Consider the following 27,567-nt stretch of genomic DNA (forward strand, 5'->3'; position numbering starts at 1 on the left):
TCTCTCGCTGCTTCTCTCTCTTTCCCTTCTCTCGCTGCTTCTCTCTCTTTCCCTTCTCTTGCTGCTTCTCCTTCTTTTTCTCTCTCGCTGGTTCTCTCTCTTTCCCTCTCTCGCTGCTTCTTTCTTTCCTTCTCTCACTGCTTCTCCTTCTTTCCCTCTCTCGCTGCTTCTCTCTCGCCCCCTCTCCTGGTGGCCCTCCGGTCCCCGCCCTCCTCCTCTCCCTGGTGACAGGTTCGCCCGGGGCTCCTCGCCTGGAATGATCTGCCCCCTCCCTCTCCCTCTCCCATCCGTCCTCTTCTGTAAACTTCTGGCTCCTTCCAGGGGCCGCGGCGCGGGGTATAAAAGGAGGGCGAGGCACCTGGCGGACAAGGACTGCAGGAGGCGCTAGAGAAGCTCCCGCTCTGACACCGGAATACCCCGCGACCCTCGCACCCGCCGCCATGGACGTCACCATCAGCCACCCCTGGATGCGGCACCCCTGGTTCCCGGGCCCCCTCTTCCCCAGCCGCCTCTTCGACCAGCGCTTCGGCGAGGGGCTCCTGGACACCGACCTCCTCCCCGGCTTCTCGGGCAGCGTCTTCCCCTATGCCCGGACCCCCAGCCTGCACCTCCCGCTGGAGACCGGCCTCTCCGAGGTAAGTCACTTGTGGGTATGAGAGCGCAACCTACCGCAGAACATGTCTCTGCCGACAGGCGGGCAGCCGCGGCAGGGGCATTAACCCACCGAGGTAGCTGGTAAGCTCTGCATCGGAGTATTCATTGTAACCTGGGCTGGATTGATTTACCTGTTTGCGGGTTATTCCTGGTTCACTGCAATAGGTTGAGAGCTCTTTAGCAACTAACAGGTGCGTGCAGATCGCTGTGTTATCTGTGTGTATAGGATGCTGCTATATGGTAAAATAACATGATTTCTAGGCTCTTTGAAGCTACAGTCCTTGAGCGACGCTACGTTTAGATGTTGCTAGGATAGGTTTGCTGCAACATGTGTCTAATGCGGGGGCTAAGTATACTCCACCGTGTACTGCAGTGGGAAGACCAATCAACAGCAGGGGTGAACATGCGCCCTTTACCTTGTGCAGTTACGAGAAGGAGCAGCGTTAACCCGCTGAGCTACCTCACTAACATTGGAAGCTGGGACCTGCCCGTTACACTGACTCTGCCCCAGCCCTGCGATATTTTCAGCGGTTCTGGCGTGTTGTACTATATTACAATTCGCAGTCATTTTAGTGGCTTAGTTAAAGAATGTTTGCACTCCTTCTTATAAAAAAATACATGTATTTTAAGAAGGGTCTGGGTGCCTGCGTATGCTCAGGTCAGCCTGGTGTCTGTGCAGTAGGGGTGCCCACTAGTCGAGCTTCCAGTGGCAGCGCAGCCTTTCATCCTTCCAAGGTGGATAAAAGTGCGGCACTGGGTGCACACGCAGAATCTGCGCCGAGGGTCGGTGTTCCTGCAGTGGCGCCCGCTGTGGCCTGTTGATGCACAAATATAGATTTAAAGGCGTCCAGGGGCGACGCGTTCGTCGGCTGCAGCCCTGGGCCACGTGTTTATTGTTGACATGCAGCTCGACCTTTCTGCAAGGGGCGGAGACTCGGGGGTGCCCGGTGCGGAGCGACAGGGGGCGGGAGATAATACTGCGGAGAACTTTCTAGAAGTAGCTGGGCAGGTGAGACAGAACGAGGGTGGCGGGAGCAGGCGGAAAGGGGGAGAGAAACAACAAGCATTAGAAATGCAATAGGTCTCGCTTGTGTTTGACTTACAGCTATTGGCATTGTATTTTGCAAAGTCTTTTACCTATGTGGTATGTAGTGGAATTATGTGGGTTGGATTGAATATGGTAGTTGTGTAATTGTGTGGCGTGGAGTTGCTTTGTGTAGTGTAATTATGTGGCATGGTGTACTGTGGAATTGTGTGGGTAGTAATTATGTGATATTAAGTGTACTGGAATTATGTGGAGTGGGACTGTGTGTCATGGAGTGTAATTATGTGGAATGGTATTTTGTATTGTGGAGTGGTATGTAGTGAAATTTAATTATGTGGTGTGCTGTTGAAATTTGTGGTATGAAGTTGAATTATGTGTTGTGAATTGGATATATGTGGTGTGTAGTTGAATTGTGGTGTGGAGTGGAATTATGTGGTGTTGAATGTATTTGTGCGGAGTAGAATAGTGTGGCATGGAACAGTGTGGCGCTGAGGGTTTTTATGTGGAGTGTTGCTACATGGCATGGAGTGTATGTATGTGGTATGTAGTAGAGCGTAATTATGTGGTCAAAATCACTGATGATTTTTCCGCCATAGCTTAAACGCCTAAACTAAATTCATAGTATGCAATGCAAATAATGTCTTCTATCAATCAATCAATCAAAGACATTTATAGAGCGCACTACTCACCCGTAGGGTCTCAAGGGGCTTGGGGGGGGGGGGGGGGGTGCCTTTACTGCTCGAACAGCCAGGTCTTGAGCTTCTTCCTGAAGGAGAGGTGGTCTTGGGTCAGGCGCAGGTCGGTCGGGAGGGAGTTCCAGGTCTTGGCGGCCAGGTAGGAGAAGGACCTTCCTCCTGTGGTCGCTCTACGGATGCGTGGGACGGCGGCGAGGGCGTGGCTGGTTGATCGGAGGTGGCGTTTGGGAGCGTAGAAGTTGATTCGGTTGTTGAGGTAGCTCGGGCCTTGATCGTGTAGGGCTTTGTGTGCGTGGGTGAGGAGACGGAAGGTGATTCTTTTGTTGACGGGGAGCCAGTGCAGGTCTCTTAGGTGTCCGGAGATGTGGCTGTTGCGTGGGATGTCGAGGATGAGTCTGGCTGAGGCGTTCTGGATCCGCTGAAGTCTCTTCTGGAGCTTGGCGGTGGTTCCGGCGTAGAGGGCGTTGCCGTAGTCCAGTCGGCTGGTGACGAGGGCCTGGGTGACGGTCTTCCTGGTCTCCGTGGGGATCCACCAGAAGATCTTCCGTAGCATGCGCAGGATGTTGAAGCACGCCGAGGAGACGGCGTTGACTTGCTTGGTCATGGAGAGGGAGGAGTCCAGGATGAAACCCAGGTTGCGTGCGTGGTTAGTCGGTTTGGGTGCGGTGCCTAGGGCGGGGGGCCACCAGGAGTCGTCCCAGGCGGTGGGCGTGGAGCCCAGGATGAGGACCTCCGTCTTGTCTGAGTTCAGTTTCAGGCGGCTGGTCGTCATCCACTCGGCTACCTCCTTCATCCCTTCGTGCAGGTTGGCTCTGGCGGCGGTGGGGTCGATGGTCAGGAAGAGGATCAGCTGGGTGTCGTCGGCGTAGGCGATTATGTTGAGGTTGTGTTGGCGTGCGATGGCCACGAGGGGGCTCATGTAGACGTTGAAGAGGGTAGGGCTCAGCGAGGATCCTTGAGGGACGCCGCAGATGACTTCGGTGGCTTCTGACTTGTACGGTGGTAGGCGGACTCTCTGTGTTCTTCCGTCGAGGAAGGAGACGATCCATTCCAGTGCCTTCTCCTGGATTCCGACGTTGCTGAGGCGTTGCACTAGGGTGCGGTGGCAGACAGTGTCGAAGGCCGCGGAGAGGTCTAGGAGGATGAGGGCCGCTGTTTCTCCGTTGTCCATCAGGGCTCGGATGTCGTCGGTGGCGGCGATGAGGGCGGTCTCGGTGCTGTGGTTGGCTCGGAAGCCGGACTGCGAGGGGTCGAGGGATCCGTTCGTCTCGAGGAAGGCGGCCAGCTGTTTGTTGACGGTCTTCTCGATGACTTTGGCAGGAAACGGGAGGAGCGAGATTGGGCGGTAATTCTTGAGTTCGGTGGGGTCTGCTGTAGGTTTCTTGAGAAGAGCGCTGAGTTCGGCGTGCTTCCAGCTCTCGGGGAAGGTGGCGGTGTCGAAGGAGGTGTTGATGATGTCCCGCAGGTGGGGTGCGATGACAGCGTCGGCCTTGTTGAAGACGTGGTGAGGGCAGGGGTCGGTCGGCGATCCGGAGTGGACGGAGTTCATCATGCGGACGGTGTCTTTGGTGCTGATCGGAGTCCAGGTTCGGAGGGCGGCGGTGGGCGGCGTGGCTGTGGTCGTGGCGTGCGTCGGTTGGGTGCTGAAGCTGTTGTGTATGTCCGCGATCTTGTTGTGGAAGTAGGAGGCGAGGGAGTTGCAGAGGTCTTGCGAAGGGGTGATGTCGTTGTTTCCGGCGTTGGGGTTGGAGAGCTCTTTCACGATGTTGAAGAGTTCCTTGCAGTTGTGTGCGTTGTTGTCCAGCCGGTCTTTGAATGCAGTTTTCTTGGCGGTGCGGATCAGTTGGTGGTGCTTCCGGGTGGCGAGTTTGAGGGTGGTCTTGTTGCCCGGTGTAGGTTCCTTTCTCCAGACTTTCTCGAGCGCTCTGCAGTTCTTCTTGGAGCTCTTGAGTTCCTCGGTGAACCATGGGGCTTTCTTGCTGCCGGGTCTGCTGGGCGGGGTCCTCAGCGGGGCGAGTTCGTCCGCGCAGTTGCTGATCCACTTCGTGAGGTTGTCGGCGGCCTGGCTGGGGTTCGCTGAGCTGGCAGGAGGGTGCTGGCTCAGGGAAGCGGCGAGCTGGTCGGCTGTGATCTTGTTCCAGCTTCTACGGGCAACCTGTTGCTGGTGGTGGTGGATCGTTGTTCTTTCGAAGGTGAAGTGTACGCAGCTGTGGTCCGTCCAGTGGAGTTCTGTGGCGTGGCTGAAGGTGATGTCTTTGCTGGATGAGAAGACGGCGTCGAGTGTGTGTCCGGCGAGGTGGGTGGGGGTGCTCACCAGTTGCTTCAGTCCAAGGTTGGCGAGGTTGTCGAGCAGGGTGCTGGTGTTGCGGTCGTTGTTGTTCTCCAGGTGGAAGTTGAGGTCCCCCAGGAGGATGTAGTCGGCGGAAGGGAGGGCATGCGGGCTGACGAAGTCGGCGATGTCCTCGCTGAATTGAGTGCGTGGTCCCGGGGGTCGGTAGATCAGGGTGCCTCTGAGGGTGGTCTTCGGGTCGGTGTGGATCTGGAAGTGCAGGTGTTCGGCGGTGGTAAGGGTGTTGTCGGTGCTAGTCGTGATTCGGATGGTGTTCCTGTGGATGATGGCGATGCCTCCTCCCATCTGGTTGGCGGTGCGGTCCCTCCGGGTGATCTTGTAGCCCTCTGGGATGGCGATGGCGGGCGCTGAAGAGGCGTTCATCCAGGTCTCCGTGAGAAAGGCGACGTCGGGGGCTGTGGTGTCGAGGAGGTTCCAGAGTTCGACGGCGTGTCTGTGGACGGAGCGGGTGTTGAGCAGGATGCACTTGAGGTGGTTGCTGCTGGTGTTCGGCTTGGCAGGTGCTGGTGCCGGGCAGGTCCGGATGCAGGTGAACTTGCAGGCGAGGCAGCTGAAGGGTCCGTGGGTGCGTCTCGGGGTGGCTTGGTGGCATCCCGGGGCTCGGCCGGTGTTGAGTGCGATGAGGGTGGCGGCGGTGTGTGTCAGGCGGGTTGGCCGGGGTCCTCGTGGGCCAGGGGTCCTGGCACTGGGCGCGGTCCAGGCGCGGACGGGCGCAGACGGGCTTACCTTTGGCGCGCCTTTGGCGCACAATCGGCGCGCCCGCTGCGCGTGACCGCTGCGCGTTCGCACGGTCGCCATATATGGCGAAGTGCGCGGGGGGGCGGAGCAGCTGGGAGGCGGGAGCGGGGAGGGTACAGAAGGCAAAAGGGGCGGGTTAGCGGCTGTGGCGGGAAGCGGGGAGCGGGGAGGGAGGACGAAGGGGCCAAACGAAGCAAGCAATTCAGGAGGCAAAAAACAAGTTACAGGGAGACAGGTAACAAAACACTATACAGAACAGTAAATACGAAGGGGCAGATCAGGCGGTCACGGACCACTCCGCAGAAGGCAGGGGGCGTGGTCACGCGCGGAGGCTCGGCTAGCGAGGCAGAAGGCGGGGAAGACGCACGCAGCAGCTGGTGGCCGTGCGGCGCGGGGGTGTCCTAGAGCTAGGTCACACTCACCTGCGTCGCACGGTCGCCATATATGGCCAAGTGCGCGGGGGGGCGGAGCAGCTGGGAGGCGGGAGCGGGGAGGGTACAGAAGGCAAAAGGGGCGGGTTAGCGGCTGTGGCGGGAAGCGGGGAGCGGGGAGGGAGGACGAAGGGGCCAAACGAAGCAAGCAATTCAGGAGGCAAAAAACAAGTTACAGGGAGACAGGTAACAAAACACTATACAGAACAGTAAATACGAAGGGGCAGATCAGGCGGTCACGGACCACTCCGCAGAAGGCAGGGGGCGTGGTCACGCGGCGGAGGCTCGGCTAGCGAGGCAGAAGGCGGGGAAGACGCACGCAGCAGCTGGTGGCCGTGCGGCGCGGGGGTGTCCTAGAGCTAGGTCACACTCACCTGCGTCGCACGGTCGCCATATATGGCCAAGTGCGCGGGGGGCGGAGCAGCTGGGAGGCGGGAGCGGGGAGGGTACAGAAGGCAAAAGGGGCGGGTTAGCGGCTGTGGCGGGAAGCGGGGAGCGAGGAGGGAGGACGAAGGGGCCAAACGAAGCAAGCAATTCAGGAGGCAAAAAACAAGTTACAGGGAGACAGGTAACAAAACACTATACAGAACAGTAAATACGAAGGGGCAGATCAGGCGGTCACGGACCACTCCGCAGAAGGCAGGGGGCGTGGTCACGCGGCGGAGGCTCGGCTAGCGAGGCAGAAGGCGGGGAAGACGCACGCAGCAGCTGGTGGCCGTGCGGCGCGGGGGTGTCCTAGAGCTAGGTCACACTCACCTGCGTCGCACGGTCGCCATATATGGCCAAGTGCGCGGGGGGCGGAGCAGCTGGGAGGCGGGAGCGGGGAGGGTACAGAAGGCAAAAGGGGCGGGTTAGCGGCTGTGGCGGGAAGCGGGGAGCGAGGAGGGAGGACGAAGGGGCCAAACGAAGCAAGCAATTCAGGAGGCAAAAAACAAGTTACAGGGAGACAGGTAACAAAACACTATACAGAACAGTAAATACGAAGGGGCAGATCAGGCGGTCACGGACCACTCCGCAGAAGGCAGGGGGCGTGGTCACGCGGCGGAGGCTCGGCTAGCGAGGCAGAAGGCGGGGAAGACGCACGCAGCAGCTGGTGGCCGTGCGGCGCGGGGGTGTCCTAGAGCTAGGTTCTAAATACTTTAACTGCATGTTTAAAATGAGGTAATGGCACAAAATTGTTGTATTTTTATTTCTTTTATTAAAACATTTTCTCCGTAAAGAAGATCTGATTGGAAAATTAAAAACAAAGGCAACTTGTTCCCAACACCCTGGGTTACTCAAAGTAAATAAACATCATGTTTTGCAAAATTTGAAATGGCAGCACTGATGCCCAAAAGTGCTAACTAAATACAGTATAGTAGAGTAGCCAACCATGCTGCGCAAAAACATAAAGTGTGTTTATGATGTGCCAAAAGAATAAGCTTTTTGTACACGAAAAATATTTAAACCAGTGATTAAAGAGGATGTGTGGAGCATTTAGCACAACAATGTTAATCTGTTTTTGAAAGCTAAAGCCATTGTTCCTGCTGTTTTTAAGAGAAATAGAACACGTTTCCAACAATTTTGTAAAAGAATGCAAACCTATTAGCTGATTTTTCCCTAATAAATGTAAACAGTACCAGTATGCGTTTAAATCCACCTTATCAGTTTTTTTTAAAGATAGGAACGTAGATAATAAACAAATAGTTTCCGACAAGGCAGGGTTTTTTTTGCTTGCGAAAATGTTTTCCACAACCCCAACATGATAGCCTCTCTGTGCACGCTGCACGTCAGCCTCCTGAAAGAGCACCACCAATGACATGACTGCCTTTCAAAATGCAATGACGATTGGCCCAAAGTTTAAAAGTCAGTATAAACAAAGCAAATAACCCATACCTAGAGCAATATAACCCACCACCCGGACCCTCACAAGCACCCAAGGAAATTTAATAAAAAGTCCACTTAACATTCCGTTCATTAAAGGAAAAGAACCCCTGTGTCTTCATGGAGCCTGCTGGCGCTGGTGTATTCGGTCGCTAGGAGCGTCATCTCGATATCTACACCTTCCACCGGCTGCTCTGCAGCTTTGGTTTCCGCTGTCTCGTGTCCATTCTTGGTGGGTTGTGCTCGAAATCAGACATGGAGTTTTGAAAGCGAGTGGCAACATATAAAATGTTTAAAGTGGAAACAACCAGAAAGTGTTTGTGAGAGTTCCGGGGGAGGGCCATACCGAGAGCGGGGGTGGAATGGAAAAGACTACTGGCGTGATGGAATTGTCCCCTGATGTAGCAAATAGTTAGTTCGGTGACAGAAATAAACAAGCACTTCCAGTGACAAACTGATTAACATTGCTGTGGGGAGGGGGGGAGGAGAAATGCGACACGGCGGGCAGGGGAGGGGGCGGAGCGGGGAGAGCGGCATGAGGGTGTGAAGCAGCAGGGGCCTTTGAAGTGAAGCTAAGCTTCACTTCAAAGGTGTGGGAGGAGTGCTGCTGGTGATTGACTGGCGATTTGATGATGTGCACGCGCATTTTAGGTCAATGCGCTTGCGCTTTGACCTAAAAGCACACGGGCACAGCATCAAATCGCCAGTGGAATCGCCAGTTAGGTTAACTCTCGATAAGCCCCTATATATCTCGCTCCCGCTCAATGCGCATGCGCATTGAGATAGGTCGCTCGACCTAAAAAGGGAGCTGTGGGGGGTCTTTAAAGAGCGGCGGACACAGAAATCAATACCGTTGGATCGGGGTCATCCGTGGGTGCGAGGATCCGTGGCGCCGGCGCACCCTGTGCTTCTGAGCCTGTGTGTCCTCGAATGACCTCAGTAGAGCAGCCCGTATTGTGCACGGCTGTTCTTGCTTTGGTTGTGTCTTTGTATGATCCCTTGTACACATAGGTGGGCGCGTCACAGCTCCCTGGCAGCGTGCGGTCTGTGGGCTCCTCTCTGAGGATCCATGTCTGTCTGTGGGCGTGACACTCGAGCGGGGTGTCACGCATCGAGTAGATCTGCGTGTGCCTGTGTTCACCTGTTGGGGTGTCGGATATGTGATTTGGGGGGGGGGGGTAGGCGCCTCTGAGCTCTGAATCTTGTATTTTGTTAGGCGTGTTGTGGGTGTGCTTGTGTTTTATCCGTTGGGGGCGTGTCACTTCCGTCTGTTTAGGTTTGTGACAGCCTTGCTCCTCCTGGTTCTTGTGTGTTTTACAAAGCTGTAACACGCCAGTGGGCGTGGCACAGAGCCCTGGGTGTGTCCGTTCACTCAAAGCGTGTGTGCCAGGTTTACAAGCGTGTGGGTGCGTTGCTGACCATCTGTGTGTGTTTATGTTTGCTGTTTTTATAGCGCGAACTCGACCTAAAGGTATAGAAGCGCTTTAAATTAGAAAGTTACATTACACAAGGGCAAGTTATTTTAGAAACCAGGGGCCGACCCCAACAAGCTCAACAACCTCAGACCTTTTTCCAACCTCCCGTTCCTAGCTAAAACATTGGAGAAGTGCGTTCTCCAGTAACTCAACAAACAAATTGATGACTTCAACCTCCTTGACACCTTTCAGTCTGGTTTCAGGAAAGGTTGTAGCATCGAAAAAGCGATGCTCAATATTGCAGACAATATCCACAGAGCCTTAGATTAAGGTGAAGCCTGCCTCCTCATCCTTATTGACTTATCAGCGGCATTTGACACAGTAAACCATCTGGCGTGACTTGAGACTCTGAAGGGGCGCTCTGACATTAATGGCTTAGTACTAAAATGGTTCACTTCCTTCAGCACTGTTCACAACAGATTAAAATCAACTCCTGCCTCTCTGTACCAACACACATCAAACTTGGAGTCCCGCAAGAATCGATCCTCTCACCATCCCTCTTCAATCTCTGCATGGAACCCCTTGCAATAATTTTGAAACAAGCAGGGGTTCATTACCACCTATAGGCTGATGACACACAAATATACTACAAAATCAAATCGCCCAGTGACGTCCGACACCTCAGTGTCACGCTAACCAAGATCCAAACCTGGTTTAACACAAACCACTTAAAACTGGACCCGGACAAAACTAAATTAATACTGTTCTCTCCGAAAAGTAAACACCAACCAATTCAAGTCTGGCTCAAGGAGCTTGATGCTCTAAACTGCTCCCTCGTCCTATCGGACTTAGTAAAGTCACTAGACATTACCCTGGACAAAAACTTGTCAATGAAGAACCACATCAAGAACTCTGCAAAAAGTGCACTTTACTCTCTGAAACACCTCAAGAAAATGAAACCTTTCATTCCTCAAGGTGATCTCATGACAATTAAACAATCGCTAGTCCTTTCGAAACTGGTCTATGGAAACGCCATCCCAACAGGGTCACCAAAAGCTCACCTAGCCTCACTAAGGTCAGTCCTTAACATGGCAGACCAACTCATAACTTGTGTAAAAAGATTTGAACACACTCAACTGGCTCCCCATGGAAGGTAGATGTACTTACAAACTGGCCTGCATCACACACACAAGGCCCTTCACACCCAATCCCCAAACGACTTAAACAGCAAACTAGTAAAAGCAGGAAAATCCAGAACTCTGAGAAGCACCAACTCTCTTCTCATCCCTCCGAAACTGAAAAAGAGAACAACTGAGTGCCAATCTTTTTCTGGTAACATACCCAGGATGTGGAACGCACTCCCTATTGACCTCAGATGCAACCCCTCCTTCTCTTGCTTCAAAAAGGACCTGAAACTCCTTCTCCTCAACCAATACTCTACCGACCAAAGCAACCATCCAATGCATCTATAACCTAATAGACTCTCACTTTGACCTTCAAGGATGGTGGTTTTCTGACTGTATCTGCCACCTGAGTCCTTCTCCCCTCACTGGATACATAAGTACTATGTCTTTGCTTTTATCTTTATGCATCCTCATGTCCTGCGATGTTATGCAATCTTCTCTTTTCCTCTGATACCCTCAGGCTTAGCTAGCGCTATATAAAACGTTATAAAGTTATTGGTAGGTGCAGTGAGATGAAAATGATTTCCCAGAAATGCAGGATGTCACAGAGGCTCGAATCCGGTTCCAAATTTGGTAGCTCTGGTCGTTACGCCACATTGTCCCCTCTTCGTTTATAACGCCTGCGCTGTTTATATGTGCAGATTTGACAAAGTGATTTCTCCTATGTCAGGTCGTTGTGGTTTCTCCCACAGCATATTTACGGCCCACGCACGGTGTCCTGTATGCTGCGGCAGCACATGCAGTTTGTCCTTACCTACAGAGTATACTCGGCTCGCACGCACACCTATACTCCTTTCCCACACCATATGCTCTCGCTTTTTAACATACTCCTTTCCTACAGGGAGCTCTCAACTCGCACTCCCAATACTCCTTTCCCACGGGTGCTCTCAGATCACATGCGTGTGTTCTCATGCAGTCCACTCCCATGGTTCCCTTTCCTGCATACTACTGTGAACCTCGGCACACACCTGTTCTACCTTCCTACAGTATACTCCTACTTCGCTCCCACAGGTTACCTTTGCTCTACAGTGTAGTCTCTTCTCAAATTCATGCGCGTTCTCAGTTCCTGTAGGGTACTCTCATTTCACGTCCACACGTGCTAGCCGTGATTCTCTGCTCATGCCCGCACGTGCTTCCGTTGCTTACAGAAGCCTTCAAGTCACACGTCTTTGTTCTCCTCCCACAGGTGACGCTGGATAAGGACAAGTTCTCCGTGCACCTGGACGTGAAACACTTCTCACCAGAGGAGATCAACGTGAAAGTGATCGGAGACTGCGTGGAGGTGCACGCCAAGCACGAGGAGAGACAGGTGAGGCGCACTGTAGAGTTCATGGGTCACAGTCAGGTGGTGGGACCACGGGGGCACTATACATCCCGTGCACACCAGCATATGTACCCGCGGTGCAGTCTTGGGTCCCTAGTAACCTGCAGGAGAAGCCTTTAGCTGATGTGGAATTCCTCGCCCCAGCATGAGGGGTGGGTGGTGGGGTGCCAATACTATACAAAGGGGTGCATCCCTCCCCTTGAGAGGGGGTGGACAATGCCCCCCAAGGGGGGCATTGGCTTGGATTTTCTTTTCTGCAGCCTCACCATCTGCTATCAGACTTTAGCTTTCTCCAATCAGTGAGGGGTTGGTCTTTACAAGTGATGACAAGTGTAGGCCCTGACGGCCATTTTATCCTGACTTCCAGGTCCTGGGCATTGCTTCTACTCTGGGCTCGCCCTCTCCGGCCCAAGTCTAGCTTTGCCACCGCTCTTGGGTGAGGGGAGGGAGCTCTTGTGCGCAGGGGACCAAAGGTGGCTGATTCTGGTCTTCCCTCCCAGCTCCCCTGGGGAAGGAGGGGATGGGTCTGAATACAGATTTAGAGAGACTGCACTTGGGTGGGCTGTGGGAAGTTGGGGACGTGCCATGAGAGCGATGCTGGTTGCTCCTCACCTGTACTCACCCTCTTCTTCCTCCCTCCCCTGCAGGACGAGCACGGCTTCATCTCGCGAGAGTTCCATCGCCGCTACACCATCCCCAAGGTGGTGAACCCTGCGGCCATCACCAGCGCGCTCTCGCCCGACGGCATCCTGTCCATCGAGGCGCCCACGGCGGAGGCCAAGAAGCCCGAAGAGCGCACCATCCCCATTGTGTGCCAGGACAAGCCCGCTGTGGCCGGGAAGTGAGCCCGGGAGGAGCCCCGGCGCCATGCCTGGACTGTGACCCCTTCGGCAGATGCTAAGCTGACCTTTGACCTTGGATACCAGGCTGAGAGACCACCCTCGAGGCGGACTGCCCACAAAACAAACATGGACGTTTCTTATAGACTATTGCTTGTGAGTGGCTGGCCAGGCTCGGCGAAGTTTGTGACTGACCCTGTCGAGGCTCCACTGGCCTTTAGGGAGCAGCGGCCCAAAACAGATTAACACTGGCCTCTGAGAACACTGTAATCTGGGGACAGTGCACACACATTACAGGACCCCGGGAAAATGCTGTCTCTGTGCCCGGCCTGCTTCTGCGCTCTTTCTGCTCAATATTGTCTGTTTTTGTTTCTATTCTCTGTTTTGTAACAAGTACAACAGTGCTGTGTACAATAAAGAAATAAAGTGGGGCCTGGTTTGAGAAACAGGATTGGGCTTGTGTCTTCGGCTGCCAGGTGGACTTCCACGGGAACAGGTATAATCTTAGGCCGCAAGGTTGGAGTAAGGGGGCGGGTTGTTCGGGACTTCTTTTTCTGGGGAGGGAGGTAACTGAACATTGATTTTTCCTCTCTGGATCTGCAGAGTCCGTTGCGCAGGACACAGCTGGGGCTGCCTTTCAAAGTCCAGGACTGGCTTCTCCGGCCCTAGACTTTAGGACATCACCCCCAAAACTGTGGCCCCTCATGCTTCAAAGGGTTCTCATCCCTCCCTCCCGGGGGAGGTAGATGCATTTAATTTAAACTGAAGCCTGGTGTAACATGCACCACCACAGAAAACACAAGAGATGCTTTTCACCTGTCAGAGCAGCCTTTCATGGAAAGTTGGATTTAGATCGGATTTTTACTGACAGTTTGAGTTGTTTTCATGTAGTACTTGATTCTCCTCCTGTACTTGCGTTCAGCATTAGGATATACGTGTATGGCACATTTGCTAAGCAGAGGGGTGTTGTTCTTGGAATAGCTCCCCCAACAACTTGCAGACGAAACCTTTTATATCTGCCCCCTCTGCATTTCCATTAATTCCAAGAAGGCGGATATTATTTCGCCTAGCTTGCAACTCCAGAGAATTTAAATGGAGGATAAGAAGGGATATCCTTTTTTCAGTTAAAAATATGGCCATCATTCCCGCATAAATTATTTTTTAATAGATCAATGCTTGTTGGAGGGAGTTGAAAGGGTTAAACATCTACCTCCTACTCTCTCTGATCATTCTGCAGTATGCCTCTCTGAGATTTCAGGAAAAAAGGGGTATAACCAGATGGACTCTAGACGGGACAATCTTATTAAATGAGGAGGTCCAATTCAAGATCCGAGAAGAGGTCATGACTTACTTAAACGATAATAATGGGTCAGCAAGAAGTCAGGTTATTTGGGATGCATTTAAGGCATTTCGTAGGGCCTTGGGTACATCAATAATGACGGGGACGAAGCGTAGCTCTAGGCAACGTGAGAATGACCCGTTGAAAAATGTTCAAATTAAGGAGCTAGAATTGCAGAGGGCTTCCCTAGAGTCTTTTAGTGAGGTCCCTCGTCTTAATAAGGAGTTGGAGAACCTTCAATTAGAATACCGGGGAGTTTTGGATATGATTATAATAAATACATAGAAGGTCAGTAAATTTCAAAAATTTTCATACGGGGAGAAAAGTGGCTGGCGCTTGGCTTGGAAAGCGAAAAATGATAAAGCTCGTAATCATATAAATACCCTGAGAGAGAGTTCTACGGGACAGATTTTAGATACAAGTTACAAAAATAGGGGCTGATTTCCATGGATATATGGCCAAATTATATAAAGAGGATATTGTACCAGGGTTGGAAAAGATTAAATAATTTTTGGATAGAGTTGAGCTTCCTTCCCTGAATGAACATCAAAGAGTCTATCTTGCCTCGGGATTAGTGAAGAAGAGATTCGAGTACAGTTGAGAAGATTGTCGACAGGGAAGGCGGCTGGGCCAGATGGCCTTCCAATAGAAATGTATCGATTTCTTGAGGACAATCTAATATCAGTATTTAAAGAGCTGTTTGATAAGATCTTGATAGAAGGGGAGGACCTTCCGAGGTCTTGGGCCGAGGCAATGATCGTCTCAATTTTGAAACCAAATAAGAATCCGCTGGCAGTAGAGTCCTACAGTCCTAAAAGCCTGTTAAACACAGTTTATAAAGTGTTCATGAGGATATTGGCAGCTAGAGTTGCTGATTATAAAGAGTATAGTTTATGGAGACCAGAGGGGGTTTATCCCTGGAAGGCAGCTTAATGAACTCACCTTCACCATGTTGGGTATAATAGATTTGGCAGAATCTTTTAATCTTCCAGTGACTATGGTGGCAGTAGACGCTGCTAAAGCGTTCGACCAGGTTCACTGGCCGTACCTTTGGGAAGCTTTAAGAACCTATGGTTTCCCTATAAACTTAATAAAAGAGTTACAGTTGCTTTATAGTGCACCTGAAGCCAGAGTTTTAGTCAATGGAAAATTAACTGATTGGTTCAGTATCATGCAGGGAACAAGGCAGGGATGTGAAGAACCGGGTTATTTAAGACCCGGCGGCGCCAGGGGCACGCCCAAAGTCTTCGGGTATCACCTGTCTTAGAATACAGAGACACGGAAACTTCTTGGTGGCGTCAAAGATCGAGTTTATTGGCTGCAGCCAGTAACAGAAGTCCTAGAAGTCAACACGGTATGAGTTCTCAGGAGACTGCTCAATTTTACACAGCAAGTCGTCCCTTTTTATGCCAAAAATCACATTCCAGACAAATACCTTACATTTACAAACTGTCCAATCACATGTATCCACACCAGAGATATCGCATGACGGTAAAACCCACTTTTCAGTTGCCCAGCCCATGATCAATCATCGGTCAAACCCAACATTCTTCTTCAGACAGGTCGAACGAACCCATAATAAACAAGCATTTACAATGCAATGGTTTTGCCTTTGACAAAGTTAGAGCGATTGGCATTGCCAATGACAAATTTTTTATTTATGTGACACACACTGCTGAACCAGAGACAGCAGAACTGCGAGCTTAGCGCTCGCACACCAGAAAGGAGTACAGTGTTACACACACGATTACACCACAGGAAGCAATGCAGGGACGAGAGAGAAGCGCACCCAAACTCGTACACACGGGACCGTACCCAAAGTCCCAGAGGTACCAAGCCAAACCGATTCAAAGCCCTGCAGCAGAGGCGGTAGTATGCGAAGGGAAACTAGGGTAAAGGGAATGACAGTCCGGGGACAAGGGTCGGGGACTGGGAGTACTATTCGGAAACCAGGAAGGGTCACAGAGCAGCGCGCATGCGAACCTTTAGCCCTAAATCCACAGCCAAAGAAAGCATAGAGTAGTCGCTCGGCTCATACGCCACCTGGTGGCACATTTAAACCATTACACAAGAACACTCACTAGCGCCGTAGTAACCCCGCCACGCAGCGGGTGGGTTTCAGTTTCCTGGAAGACTTGAGAGACGCATGATCCGAAGACCCCTACCCACCACAAATGAAGCAGGGATTACCCACCTACCACCCTCACACTGAGGTGGATGCCAGATCACCAAGCCCATCAACCTGTGTAACTGGCCCAGAGGGATAAATCTATGGCCGTTCCCACACTACTTTGCTTTACTAGTCCGGAGCAGGCCCAACAGTATCCCTCCACAGAGCTCGTAGACAAGCACTGCACCAAAACACGAAGAGAGCAAGTAATTGGCGAAGCACGACTTTACTGGAGCTGCCTTACATTACAACACATTGCCAAGGAATCCTTGCCAGGATCCGAGAAATATTTCAAACTTTTCTCCTCTCCTGCCAAACATCTCTACTGCTAATCATGACCAGTCGATCCCTTTGTTCTAACGAAACCATTTGCTGTTTCCAACTGTGGTAAATGCTTTGGCACCAGGCTTGTCAATGCTTTCTTGGCTTCGGGGCGCGTCCTCCATCAAAAGGAAAACCAGCCAAAGCAAGGAGCGGGACCGGGACGAAGAAGGACTGCGGGCGGAGGGAGGGGGGAAGAGCAGGACGGAAGGAGCTGCGGGCGGAGGGGAGGGGGGGGAGCGGGACCGGGACGAAGAAGGACTGCGGGCGGAGGGAGGGGGGAAGAGCAGGACGGAAGGAGCTGCGGGTGGAGGGGAGGGGGGGGAGCGGGACCGGGACGAAGAAGGACTGCGGGCGGAGGGAGGGGGGAAGAGCAGGACGGAAGGAGCTGCGGGCGGAGGGGAGGGGGGGGAGCGGGACCGGGACGAAGAAGGACTGTGGGCGGAGGGAGGGGGGAAGAGCAGGACGGAAGGAGCTGCGGGCGGAGGGGAGGGGGGGGGGAGCGGGACCGGGACGAAGAAGGACTGCGGGCGGAGGGAGGGGGGCAGAGCAGGACGGAAGGAGCTGCGGGCGGAGGGGAGGGGGGGGGAGCGGGACCGGGACCTGGACGAAGATGCACATTCATTAACAAACACTCACCTCGACTTCCTCCAGCGGCGGTCAGCCGCGTAATGGGAAAAACAACCAAATAAAAAAAAAAAACGAAACTCCGCCCACCGCCGCGACATCGCAGAGGCGGAGAGGGAAAAAATGTCGGGAACGCCCCCGAATCTGGTCCGGCCTTTGACGGACAGATCCGGCTTCCAATGGCTAGCCTCCATTTATGGAGCTAGCCAATGGGAGGAGGGGGCGAGGAGGGGGGCGGATACCCGACCCAAACAGAGAAACATAAGGATTTTGCTAGCGCATGCGTACTTCGTACGCATTGCCAGCAAAACCTAAAAAGGGCACATCCCCATCGTAAATAGACCATAAAGTAAGGAGCAGAAACAGGTGAGAGTAGGATAAGGCATATTTGTGTGCAATAAAGTTTTACGATGTCCTGTGCTTTGATCCTCAATCTTGATCAGCTACTGGGAAAGGAACTGGCCTAACAAGGTTGGCTTCAGGCAAGAGGGTCAGTTCGCTCAGGTCATTCAGGAGTCAGCTAAAGTGTACGTGTGTGTTGGACCTGGCCCTTTTTGGCAGGTTCACCCCGAAACTTTTTGCTTTTTCCTAGCCTGTTTCTGGAACCTAGTGTTGATGGTTTTAGGCCTTTGCGCACTTTTTCACTGTGGTACAGTGTAAAGTGCGTGAGCTCTCTGTGTATGTGTGGTGAGTGACCTGCCCTCCCATAGGAATGAATGGGGAATATGTATGCCCATGGTAGTTCCTGATGTGTGGGGAGTGCAGGGTCGAGTTTGGTATGTGAGAACTCGTGAGACTGAATACTGCGCAAAGGTATATGCGGCATGATTGTGTCTAGTCTAGAAGTGCCACTTTTAAAAGTTGGCATATTTGTGTAGTCTGTGGCTGGCGTGTGATTGGCTGGTGAGCCTGGCCCAGGAGTGCCTGGGCCTGCTTGTGGATTGACTGTCTGGTTTGAGGATTACAGGGGCTGGGGAGCCCCCAGGAGGTTGTCTGAGTCAGCCCGTGGATGAAAGGCTGCATCTGCTGCCAGGGAAGTGGGAGGAGATAGCACCTGGGAGTGAATGAGGCTGTGCTTGCCTGCCACAATGCTGGCTCCACCTCCCCGCTGGGCGACTGTCACCTCTGTCCCTGATACTGAAAGGAATTCCCTATAACCAGTTCTAGCTGGTTCTCACACTGCCTGCACCCTGCTAGACAAAGGATTTTCTGTATAAAAAGGGGCTGTGTCCCCTTACAAAATGTTCTTGTTTTCAACTTGAATCCTGCCAGGGGCGTGCTGCTGCTTGGGCCCAGGGGAATTCCTGGGCCCTGCCCAGCCCCTGGGTATCTGATGGACTTTCCTGTACTGGGAGCTGCTGGGCTCCACCTTATGTCCTGGACTGCTGAGGTCCTGGACCCCTGAAGGACTTTGCAGGACTTTGTGTGCCTTTAGCGCTGGGAGCGCTTTACTCTCACTGTTAAGCGCTGGGAGCGCTTTATCCCTGCTCTAAGCGCCTGGGAGCGCTTTTATTTCCACTGGGACCTTGTTGGTCCTCTAGCGCTTGGTAGCACTTTTATTTCCCGTTTATTTAGTTAATTTACGGGTGCCAACCCATTTTTATTTAATTGTTTGAAGCCGGTGCCCACCCGGCATTGCCCCGTGTTGATTTCACCGCCGCTGGCCCAGAGATCGATATAGAGGAGCTGCGCCCGCCTCCCTGCCAAAAGCCGCGCTGCCATTGGCGGCCCTCAGCACAGGAAGCCAGGCAAGCAGTGGCGTGACGTGGGCGGGACCTTGGGACCCCAGGAAGCAGCTCGCTGGCCAATCCCTGCGTGGCCGGCGGGAAGAGCTCCGGCGAGAGGAGAAGGAAGCTGCCTGCCGGGTCCCCCGGGGCTCCCGAGTGAAGGGAGAGCCCCGGGGAGAGAGAGAAGTCCGGCGCGAGGGCAGCAAGGCTCTCAGAATGGAGGGAGAGCCCCGCAGCTGGTGAGAGGAGCCCCGCAATAGAGACAGACCGGTGAGTGGGGCAGAAGAGAAGGGAGGGGCGCCGGGACACATTGCCGGTGTCCGCCCCCCCCAGTGGCGCAATCTTGCGCGCCTTGTGCTTGTGAAGCCCACGAGGGCTTATGGGGCATTTTTACCGATTTCGAGCCCACGAGGGCTCCAGGAGCCATTGTCCTGTCGAGTCCCCAGGAGGGGGACTCCAGCAAAGCGGTGCCACCGTTCCTCAGAGCCCCGAGAGGCTAAAGCTGCCCCAAGTGTTCCCGGGTCCCCCGTGAGGGACCCCACCGCCTTGTGAGGCTGTATCTTAGTCCCAAGAGCCTGTGTGGCTCCAGCATTTGACAAGGTGTAGGGTCAGAGCCTGTGTGGCTCCAACGTTGGGCACGTGTTATGCCAGAGCCTGTGTGGCTCCAACGTGTGTAGAGTGTTTTCAGAGCCTGTGTGGCTCCAGCAGTGGGCGCAGTTCGCGCCTTAGGGTCAGTGAGGTCCCTGTCGCAGTTTGAAGTTCCCAGCTGCCCAGCAGTTAGTGGGCAGCTGCACCGTTTAGGTTTTGGGATGTTCCCAGGTGCCCAGCAAGTAGTGGGCACCTGCCACGTTTAGGCCCCTGACATCGAGACACAGGGCGTCCTAGCCCCAACAAGGCCAGCTGGCCTAGGGACTGCCACAGGTGGTGGCTTATGTAGGTTTTGCGCAATTGTGTGGTTTTTCCTTGCACCTCTGAATGTTTTAGGCATCATGTGTCTTTGCGCTATTGAGTTGTGTTTTCTTTCCTGGCACCTCTGAATGTGTTTTTAATGCATCATGTGTCTTCCTTGATTTTACACCTCTGAATGTGTTGGTTGATGCATCATGTGTTTTTCTTTCCCTGCACCTCTGAATGTGTTTTTGATGCATCATGTGCCTTGTTATTACACCGCTGAATGTATGTTTTATGCATCATGTGTTTTTCCTTCCCTGCACCTCTGAATGTGTTTTTGATGCATCATGTGTAATGTGTTCTTGCTGATACCCCTAAGTGTATTTTATTCTTAGGTGGTTGTGTTTTGCCTAGTATAGTTATACTAGAGAGGTTATGTGTCCATGCGTGATCTAGGCCTATGGTTAGTAGTATTGCGTAGTGTGTACCTACCTGTTCCCAGTAGTTACTGGATGTGATTTATAACTGTTATTTTATATCCTTTTATTCTAATTTCTGACAGTATTTCTATTTCTAAAAGTGTTGATTCTGACAGTGGCCCATGTGGCCCTGTCCTGTAAATAATCCCTTATGAATATTGCCCGTGCCTGTTGGCACAATGTACATGTGTGATTTCTATCTGATGTGTTTTGACAATACAAAAGTTATTTTCATATAACCTTGTGTGGAGTTCCTTTTGTGGTGTGCCTAGGATGTTGTTGCTGTTGTGTGCTGGCGCAAATGCTTTACACATTGCCTCCGAGTTTAGCCTTACTGCTCGTGCCAAGCTACCAAGGGGGTGAGCAGGGGTTATCTTGGCGTGTGACTCCCTTGCCCTGACTAGAATGGGGGTTTCTGCTTGGGGTTTGGCGTCAGCCTTAGCCTACCAGAAATAGCCAGTTCTAACAGTGTGCTAAAGACTCGTTCGGCCGTAGTCATCGGCCTATGTGAGGGCAACCACAAAATGGCTGCCATACACAAAATGGAACCCAAGGGTTCAGAACGAAATCCCTAAATACGTAGTGAAACCATCGGTCTAACGTGATGAAAACACTCATACTTGTCGTACTAACTAGTTACGGTTCGTTAATATCAAATTCTTAACAAAACCATGACCTTTATGAAACGTGTTCAGAATTCACGGAACCTCAGGCCCTCCTTTTGCCCTTACATAGGCAATAACCTACACTCACGTCAATCTGAGTCCAGGTCTATATTCATCAGATCATCAAGATGTTGCTGGAGCATAATCCTATTACTTAGTACCTCTCTTGTGACAGGTCTCCTTACACACGTAGTAGCACAGAGGCCACATATAGCAGGAGCACACTGCACACAAAGACAGAACAGGAAAAGAATCGCTAAAGCCATCCCAATGACCATCAGAATCTTCCATCCCCAGGTCGATAACAGTTCCCAGAACCATCCGATCAACGACCAATCTCCTTTATCCACATGTACAGATTCAGAGATCTTATGTAACTTGGAAATGGCCTGGTATACTGTCGGAGTATTGTCTGGAATGAAAACGCAGCAGCTCGATTGAATCAGTTTACATACCCCTCCTCTATCTGCAAGTATGACACCTAACGCAACTCTGTTCTGGAGAGTCATAAGACGATCCGACTGGAGCTCAGCAGTCAAGTTACTAAGGGCACCGGCAGTTTCAACTACGTCTCGTCAATTGCCGTATGTTCCTGCTGTTAACCATAGGTCCCCAAAACGGCAGAAAATCTCCTAATTCTTGTCCTGCAGTATCTTCCTTACTGAAGACACCTCTAACAATTCTCGTCTTGTGGTAATCTGCCGCAGCTGTATAGGTGGGAGGTAACAGGAACGAGACAAAACAGGTGCCCGAGAAATCAGGGGGCAACCCTGTGTATGCTCTATCGTAGCAGACAAAATAGGTACCCTTAGCTGCTAGATACGATGGGGAAGTCTGGGACGCAAAAACATACGTCTCAGTGCAGATACTCTTCCCTAACTGAGCTCTCGGATTCTTGCCATTACCTTGCAGACAAAGATGACCCTGATGGGGTACGATCCAAATCGGAGAGGATCTTTTCGCTCGCTGGTTCTCACTCAGACTAACTCCATATCCAGTCACGTTCCATCCAATATATGCTAGTGTCTCATCTCTCGGGATCGTCTCATAGGAACTAACTCCTCTAATCATGTCGACTATACCCTTAACTAGAGCACTATTCTTAGGATTGTCCTTCACAGAACGTAGGGGGTAGACTTCACGAGCATAGATGAACATCGTTCTGTGTGCCCACACAGAACCATTATAGCTGAATGGCAGGACCAGGTAAGGAATACCTTTATCAGTAGTATGAGGCATAAGACCACACACCCAACAGTTAGTCGTGTTTACTACTAGCTGGTGTTGGTGCAGAAGCTGAACAAAGGAGTTATTAACAAATTCCAATCTTCTAATGGATTCATGTTCAGGCAGAGGATGAAAAGAATGCGAAGAAACAGTAGAAGAAGGTATGGGTTGTGTAGTGGGTGCAAACGTCACTTGAAAAGAGAATATAATATATCCCATCAAAAACATCATCAAGCTAAGTAACATAAAAAGACATAATATTAGGAAACACTTTCTACTCATAATTCGACACATTTTGCTCTTAAAACTCATTTCTTCAACAGGTCTCTCCATCTCGAAAAACTCCATCCTCTAACCGTGCTGTTCGCGGCGGTTGGTTCTTCTGTGCTAAGGAATGCGTCTGTCAGTCCAGGGAACGCCCTAGGACCAACCAGCACCTCGACCTTGTGTCTTTGGCTTGCACTCCCAAGTCTTTGCACCGCGACCTTACAGCTGAACCCGGATGGCGGTTCGAAAAACAAAAATCGGTCAAAACAGTTTCTCAGATGGGAGAGCTGAATTTAAAAAAATAGCAAAGAAAATAATTTTTACTTTATTTGTCCCACGATTCTTGGTCGCAAATTATAACGGCCTTTATCAGGCAAAATCTGATCACGGAACAAAAGTTCAGGCTCAGTAGTGTCCAGTCGAACTGATGGTGGCACAGCTTCTTGCAGAAGATCGTCGCTTTCACGCTCAGAACTCGTCCCAATTAAACGTGAATCGCTAAAAGGCAGAAAACGAGGCACAGTGTGAGTTTCTGAATCAGGAATACCCTTCTGGACCCACCGGTCATACGGCAGAGGCAAAGGAGCCCTCTTACAATGTACGCCGTGGATCCAGTTTTTCTTTCCTTGCACTCGCACTGCAGATCGTGTAGACAAGAGCACCAAGTAGGGTCCGGTCCAGCGGGGCTGATCGTTCTTTGTCTGCTGGAAATTCTTCACAAAGACCCAGGAGCCAGGATCGATAGCGTGTCGTGAATCTTCAGAAGCCTGAGGCAATGTGTCATGAACCTGTTGGTGTAAGACACGCAATTTAGCCGTCAAATCATACAGATAGTCAAGCAATACAGGGTGTTCAATCTCGCTGAATTTTGTCGGCCTCGGCGCTCCCCATATGTTTGCCAGGCGACCAAAAACAATCTCGTATGGACTAAGTCCCACTCGAGAATGTACAGTCATCCTAGTTGACAAAAGTGCTAATGGCAAAGCATCAGGCCATTTAAGACCAGAGCTCGCCTGTATCTTGGCAAGTTTTAACTTAAGAGTGCCATTATAGCACTCCACTAGACCAGCTGATTGGGGGTGATTTGCAGCGTGAAACTTCTGTCGGATTCCCAAACCCTCGCATACTTTTTTCATTATCTTCCCCACGAACTCACTCCCATTATCACTCCACACCATCCTTGGCAAACCAAACCTCGGGAAATATTCTTTGAGCAAGACTCTAGCTGTGGACAAGGCCGTATTGTCTTTTAGGGGTATGCCTCTACCCATCTAGAAAAGGAACAAACAACTACAAGGACATATTTCAGGTTGTTTATGTGAGTAAAATACCCAGGCAAATCCTCAATAGAGACACTAGCACATAAACAGTGGCATTAGCCCAAACATGGTTTAGAAAAGAATTATAATCAAAAAACGTTTTTGCACATATTTGTGTATTTTAATTTCTGTTATAAAACATGATTAAATGATAAAAAATATTGAGTACATTAATATTTATACATGATAAAATATTCCAGCATTATAGCATATGCATGGATCTAGACATACATCAGGTACATATATATTATACAATAAAAAGATGGTTTCCTGTCTACGCGTTTCGACACAACTGTGTCTTCCTCAGGACTGTACCATCATATTTCTGTAAAAAATATACATAAAAGACATTTTTACAAGTCTGTATTAGCAGTGCAAAAAACGTTTATATTATAGATTTTAACATTTCATAAACAGGGCTAGTGTTTCTAAGATTCCTAGATCTGATGATACCGCATTGGCATATATACACGAGGAGCATCATTAATATACATATATACAAATCTATATACATATCTAAAGATACATATTTACATCATTGCTGCAGAAAAATACTACGCAGACACATCTATGGTACAGAATAGAAAACCATCTGTGTGTTTCAAGGGAAAGGTAAAAGCGGTAAAGAACATGTGAGAGCCTACCTATTTCAGTGCTCATCAAGGCTTAAAAAGTCCTACAATATCCCTATTAATATTACCTGGTAACTGCTTTATGGGATAATCCTATAGTATTAGCAGCATCCTACATAGGACCCTATCTTGCCATGTATACTGGCAATACATTTCATTGTATCATATTGTCTGCTTACCTATAAATACCAACACGTGGTGCCGGGATTAAAGCCAATGTGGAAGCAGATACACACAGTAAAAGGTCCCAGGATAAAGAGAGAAGTAGGTAGGTTCTGCAGAGAAATGGGGTAGGGATCAGAGTGCATATCAACAGCCCTAACGCACAGTTAGCATTTCTATTTTAGTCCTATATTATCCTTCATCTCTTTTGTATTATTAAAGTCTACAAATCTGACTAGCAGACCGCCTGATGTGACGAACTAAAGCTACGCTAATAGATAGTAAATCTAATTTAATTTAATTTAATTTAATACAGCACATCCTAAATATGACCTTATTTAATATCGCTAGTAAAAAGTAATAGGAACAGGCTATATTGTTTTCATGCTCGATTGGCCGATTGTTGACATATTCGGTTCAAAGTTGACACATAAGAAAGAAAAACCTTTGTAGTAAGTGATCTCGTCATTTTAGGGAATGGATTTTAAGACTGCCTTTTCGATAATATCAAGGATAGTTGTTCATTTTTACCTCTAACGTTAATGTCCTGAAACCATCAGCTTATATACGTATTAGCAGCAAAATTTACCGCCTGCATGGAAAAGAGAGAGGGGCAGAAACAAGAATATCGTCATGGTGAGGACGGATATGCCACACTGATTAATCACCTCTTCGTTTGCAACAACAATGTTTACCTGTTTTTATGATAAAATGTGCGAGCCGGCTGCATGAGGTTCCCGGCGTCTTTAATTCTGTGAGAGAAGCAGGGACATAACTATTATTGTTTTCGCTGCTGGCAACACGTTAAAATCTATCGGATTGCCGGATAACTGTTATTTTACAAGAAGCGTTTTAGCGGAGGCCGGCAAAGGCAAGACTCATATTATTTTAATTGGTGGGCGGAGATCACTACTCGCTAGCTACCTCGTAGACAGTTAACTCAAAAAACATCATATTTCAGGTTGTTACACCTTTCCATGTGGATAAAATCCAATTGCAGAACCTCGAACGGATACGTCGGAGGCGCAAAGTGACCAGCTGGAGTTGGAGTTCCCTTACCAGGATTGTACATCAGACAAACCATACAATTCTTGACCATATTCTCTGCACACTTAGGAATTCCAGCATTTTGCCATACTGGAGCCAACAACTTACAAATCCCTTTCTCACTGATATGAGCCATTCCATGCGCCATCGTAACCACTGCAAGGACGTACGCATCAGGTAACAACCATCGCTGATGCTCTGACAACTCAACCTGAAGTACCGAAAATTACTCTACCACCTCCCAATTATAGTTACAGTAATACACAATCCCATTCCCATTACCAATAATCAGACGGTTGGCAGTGTAGAAGGTCCAAGCATTTATTATGACAAACAAACTCTGCCAGAGGAGCTTCCCGCAGCCTCACCCAACGAGATCTGTCAAGAAGACTGCTGGCACCCTGTCAGTACATCACATATATACAGTTACATTGGCATCAGCATAACCCAACATGGAAAAGTACAAATTGGTACAGCCTGGCACAAGGAAAAGGGAAAGCCCATATATGGCACACAATGGGCTCCTGGTTTCGCTCATCCTAGAATTAGCAAGGTCGGACGGGTGACTCCCTTCTGCCGTCTCAGAGACGGTCCACCCTGCACCCCTCCCGGAATGTGCTTATCGTCTCCTCTTCTGCTACCTACGACCTTGGCAGCTCTAACGAGCTGAAACAGCAGTATTAGCAACAGTTGGTTTGTTTCTCAGGGGGAAGATTTAGGATGCAGGGAACGAATGGGGCCTGTAAATGCGAGACTTTCAGCAAGGCCACTGTTGGAAAACGAGGCAGTATCTGTGAGGCCTGCACAAATAAAATGACACATTTGTCCTTCACTGGGAACCAAACACCCTAGGGCAGCGCCTGACTCTCAGAGGGTAGCGTTGCAGAGCAGTCTGAGGCTTACTCAAGGGAGGTGGTGTGGGCTAGTAATCGCCATTTGCAGGTGCGCAAAAATAACACTCAATAATTGATTGTCCAGTCTGTACTTTGCTTTATAAAAATAAGAGTACATTTATTAAACACACACACCACTCAATACTATACACCAATTTACAAATATACATAAGCTGTTGGAATTACTTTGTGACATTGCATAACATCTCCACCCCTCCCGCAGGGGGGGTGGGGTCTAGTACCACCACTCCCATGTATGCACATCATCTTGCCCCCAATGCAATTAGTTGAACCTATCCTGGAGCGAGGGCCCTGCGCACTGGCACCCTCCCAGTGGCAACCCCCCCCCCATTACCTCAACAAGCATTAAACAGGGATACACCTGCCTTGGTGACACATGACCCTGACCAAGCATCTCCTACTGACCCTAAAGTATACACCTCTACATCTTAAGGGCTAACAGTCTGGGGTCTTCACCTAAGCGCAGCAGCAAGACTACATGTTTACGCACACTTTAGAATGACAGTACTCAGCACATTTGGATATCATTAAAAATGCATTGCAATTACAGCCCCTAGAGGCATCACAGATGATCACAGGATTAAGTTGTAAATACCGTCAGACACCCTAGCAGGAGTGTCTAGCCACTTAAATCCACTTTGCTTGTGACATCACCTTACACCAGTACATCACATTGAACATCAGTCCCTCTAAAAGAAATAGCCATTAATAAATGCATTTCAGTGCAATTACGCCATTTCATCTCCAGGGGATGCCCTTCTCGAGACATCTCCAACTCAGCCCTTCAATCTTTGATGCACTTCTCCATGAACCCCCAGCTGTAGAACAAAAGTTCCAGCCTAGGAGGTGATGCAATCTTCGCTGAGAGTTGAGGGGTTATTCTTTTTAAATCCTCAAGAAACTTAGGGTGGGACTTAGCTTTGTGCTGTGGGAGAGACTGCGCTGCTCCAGCAGCTCCCCCAGCACCTTTTCACACTCAAGGGTGACCCCTCTCCTCTGGGGGCCACCAAAACGCCAAAAACAATCCATTCCTCATGCCTTGCAAGGCATCATGGGGCGCTTCAAGCTCCTGCCGCTTTCTGGGGCCTCGGTGGGGGGGCCCGGTCCCACCCGGACCCCTGGGTAAGGGTATGTGATGCGGGGAGCCCACACCTGGCCGCTCCGTGCTTTGGTCGGGGGCCCGGTCCCACCTGGGCCCCTGGCTCCTCTTTCCTTGTTCAGAGCCCCGGTCCCACCCGGGAC

At 50.6% G+C, this 27,567-nt stretch overlaps 1 protein-coding gene across 1 annotated transcript; it reads left to right on the forward strand.

The window, feature by feature from the left end:
* The first annotated feature begins 283 nt into the window (after positions 1-283).
* Positions 284-12,984, forward strand: LOC144806677 (alpha-crystallin B chain-like). Its single transcript, XM_078672988.1, has 3 exons — positions 284-635; positions 11,562-11,684; positions 12,347-12,984. The coding sequence occupies exons 1-3, from the start codon at positions 441-443 to the stop codon at positions 12,542-12,544; spliced, it is 516 nt and encodes a 171-aa protein (XP_078529114.1). The 5' UTR covers positions 284-440; the 3' UTR covers positions 12,545-12,984.
* The last annotated feature ends 14,583 nt before the right edge of the window (positions 12,985-27,567 follow it).

The sequence above is a fragment of the Lissotriton helveticus genome, unplaced genomic scaffold (genome assembly GCF_964261635.1).
Source record: "Lissotriton helveticus unplaced genomic scaffold, aLisHel1.1 SCAFFOLD_1039, whole genome shotgun sequence".
Classification (NCBI taxonomy): domain Eukaryota; kingdom Metazoa; phylum Chordata; class Amphibia; order Caudata; family Salamandridae; genus Lissotriton; species Lissotriton helveticus.

Excerpts from the sequence above, each read along its gene's own strand:
- LOC144806677 (XM_078672988.1), top strand. The coding sequence starts at position 441 with ATGGACGTCACCATCAGCCACCCCTGGATGCGGCACCCCTGGTTCCCG. Across the intron at positions 636-11,561 it reads TGGAGACCGGCCTCTCCGAG|GTGACGCTGGATAAGGACAA; the intron begins GTAAGTCACTTG and ends CTCCTCCCACAG. Across the intron at positions 11,685-12,346 it reads CCAAGCACGAGGAGAGACAG|GACGAGCACGGCTTCATCTC; the intron begins GTGAGGCGCACT and ends CCTCCCCTGCAG.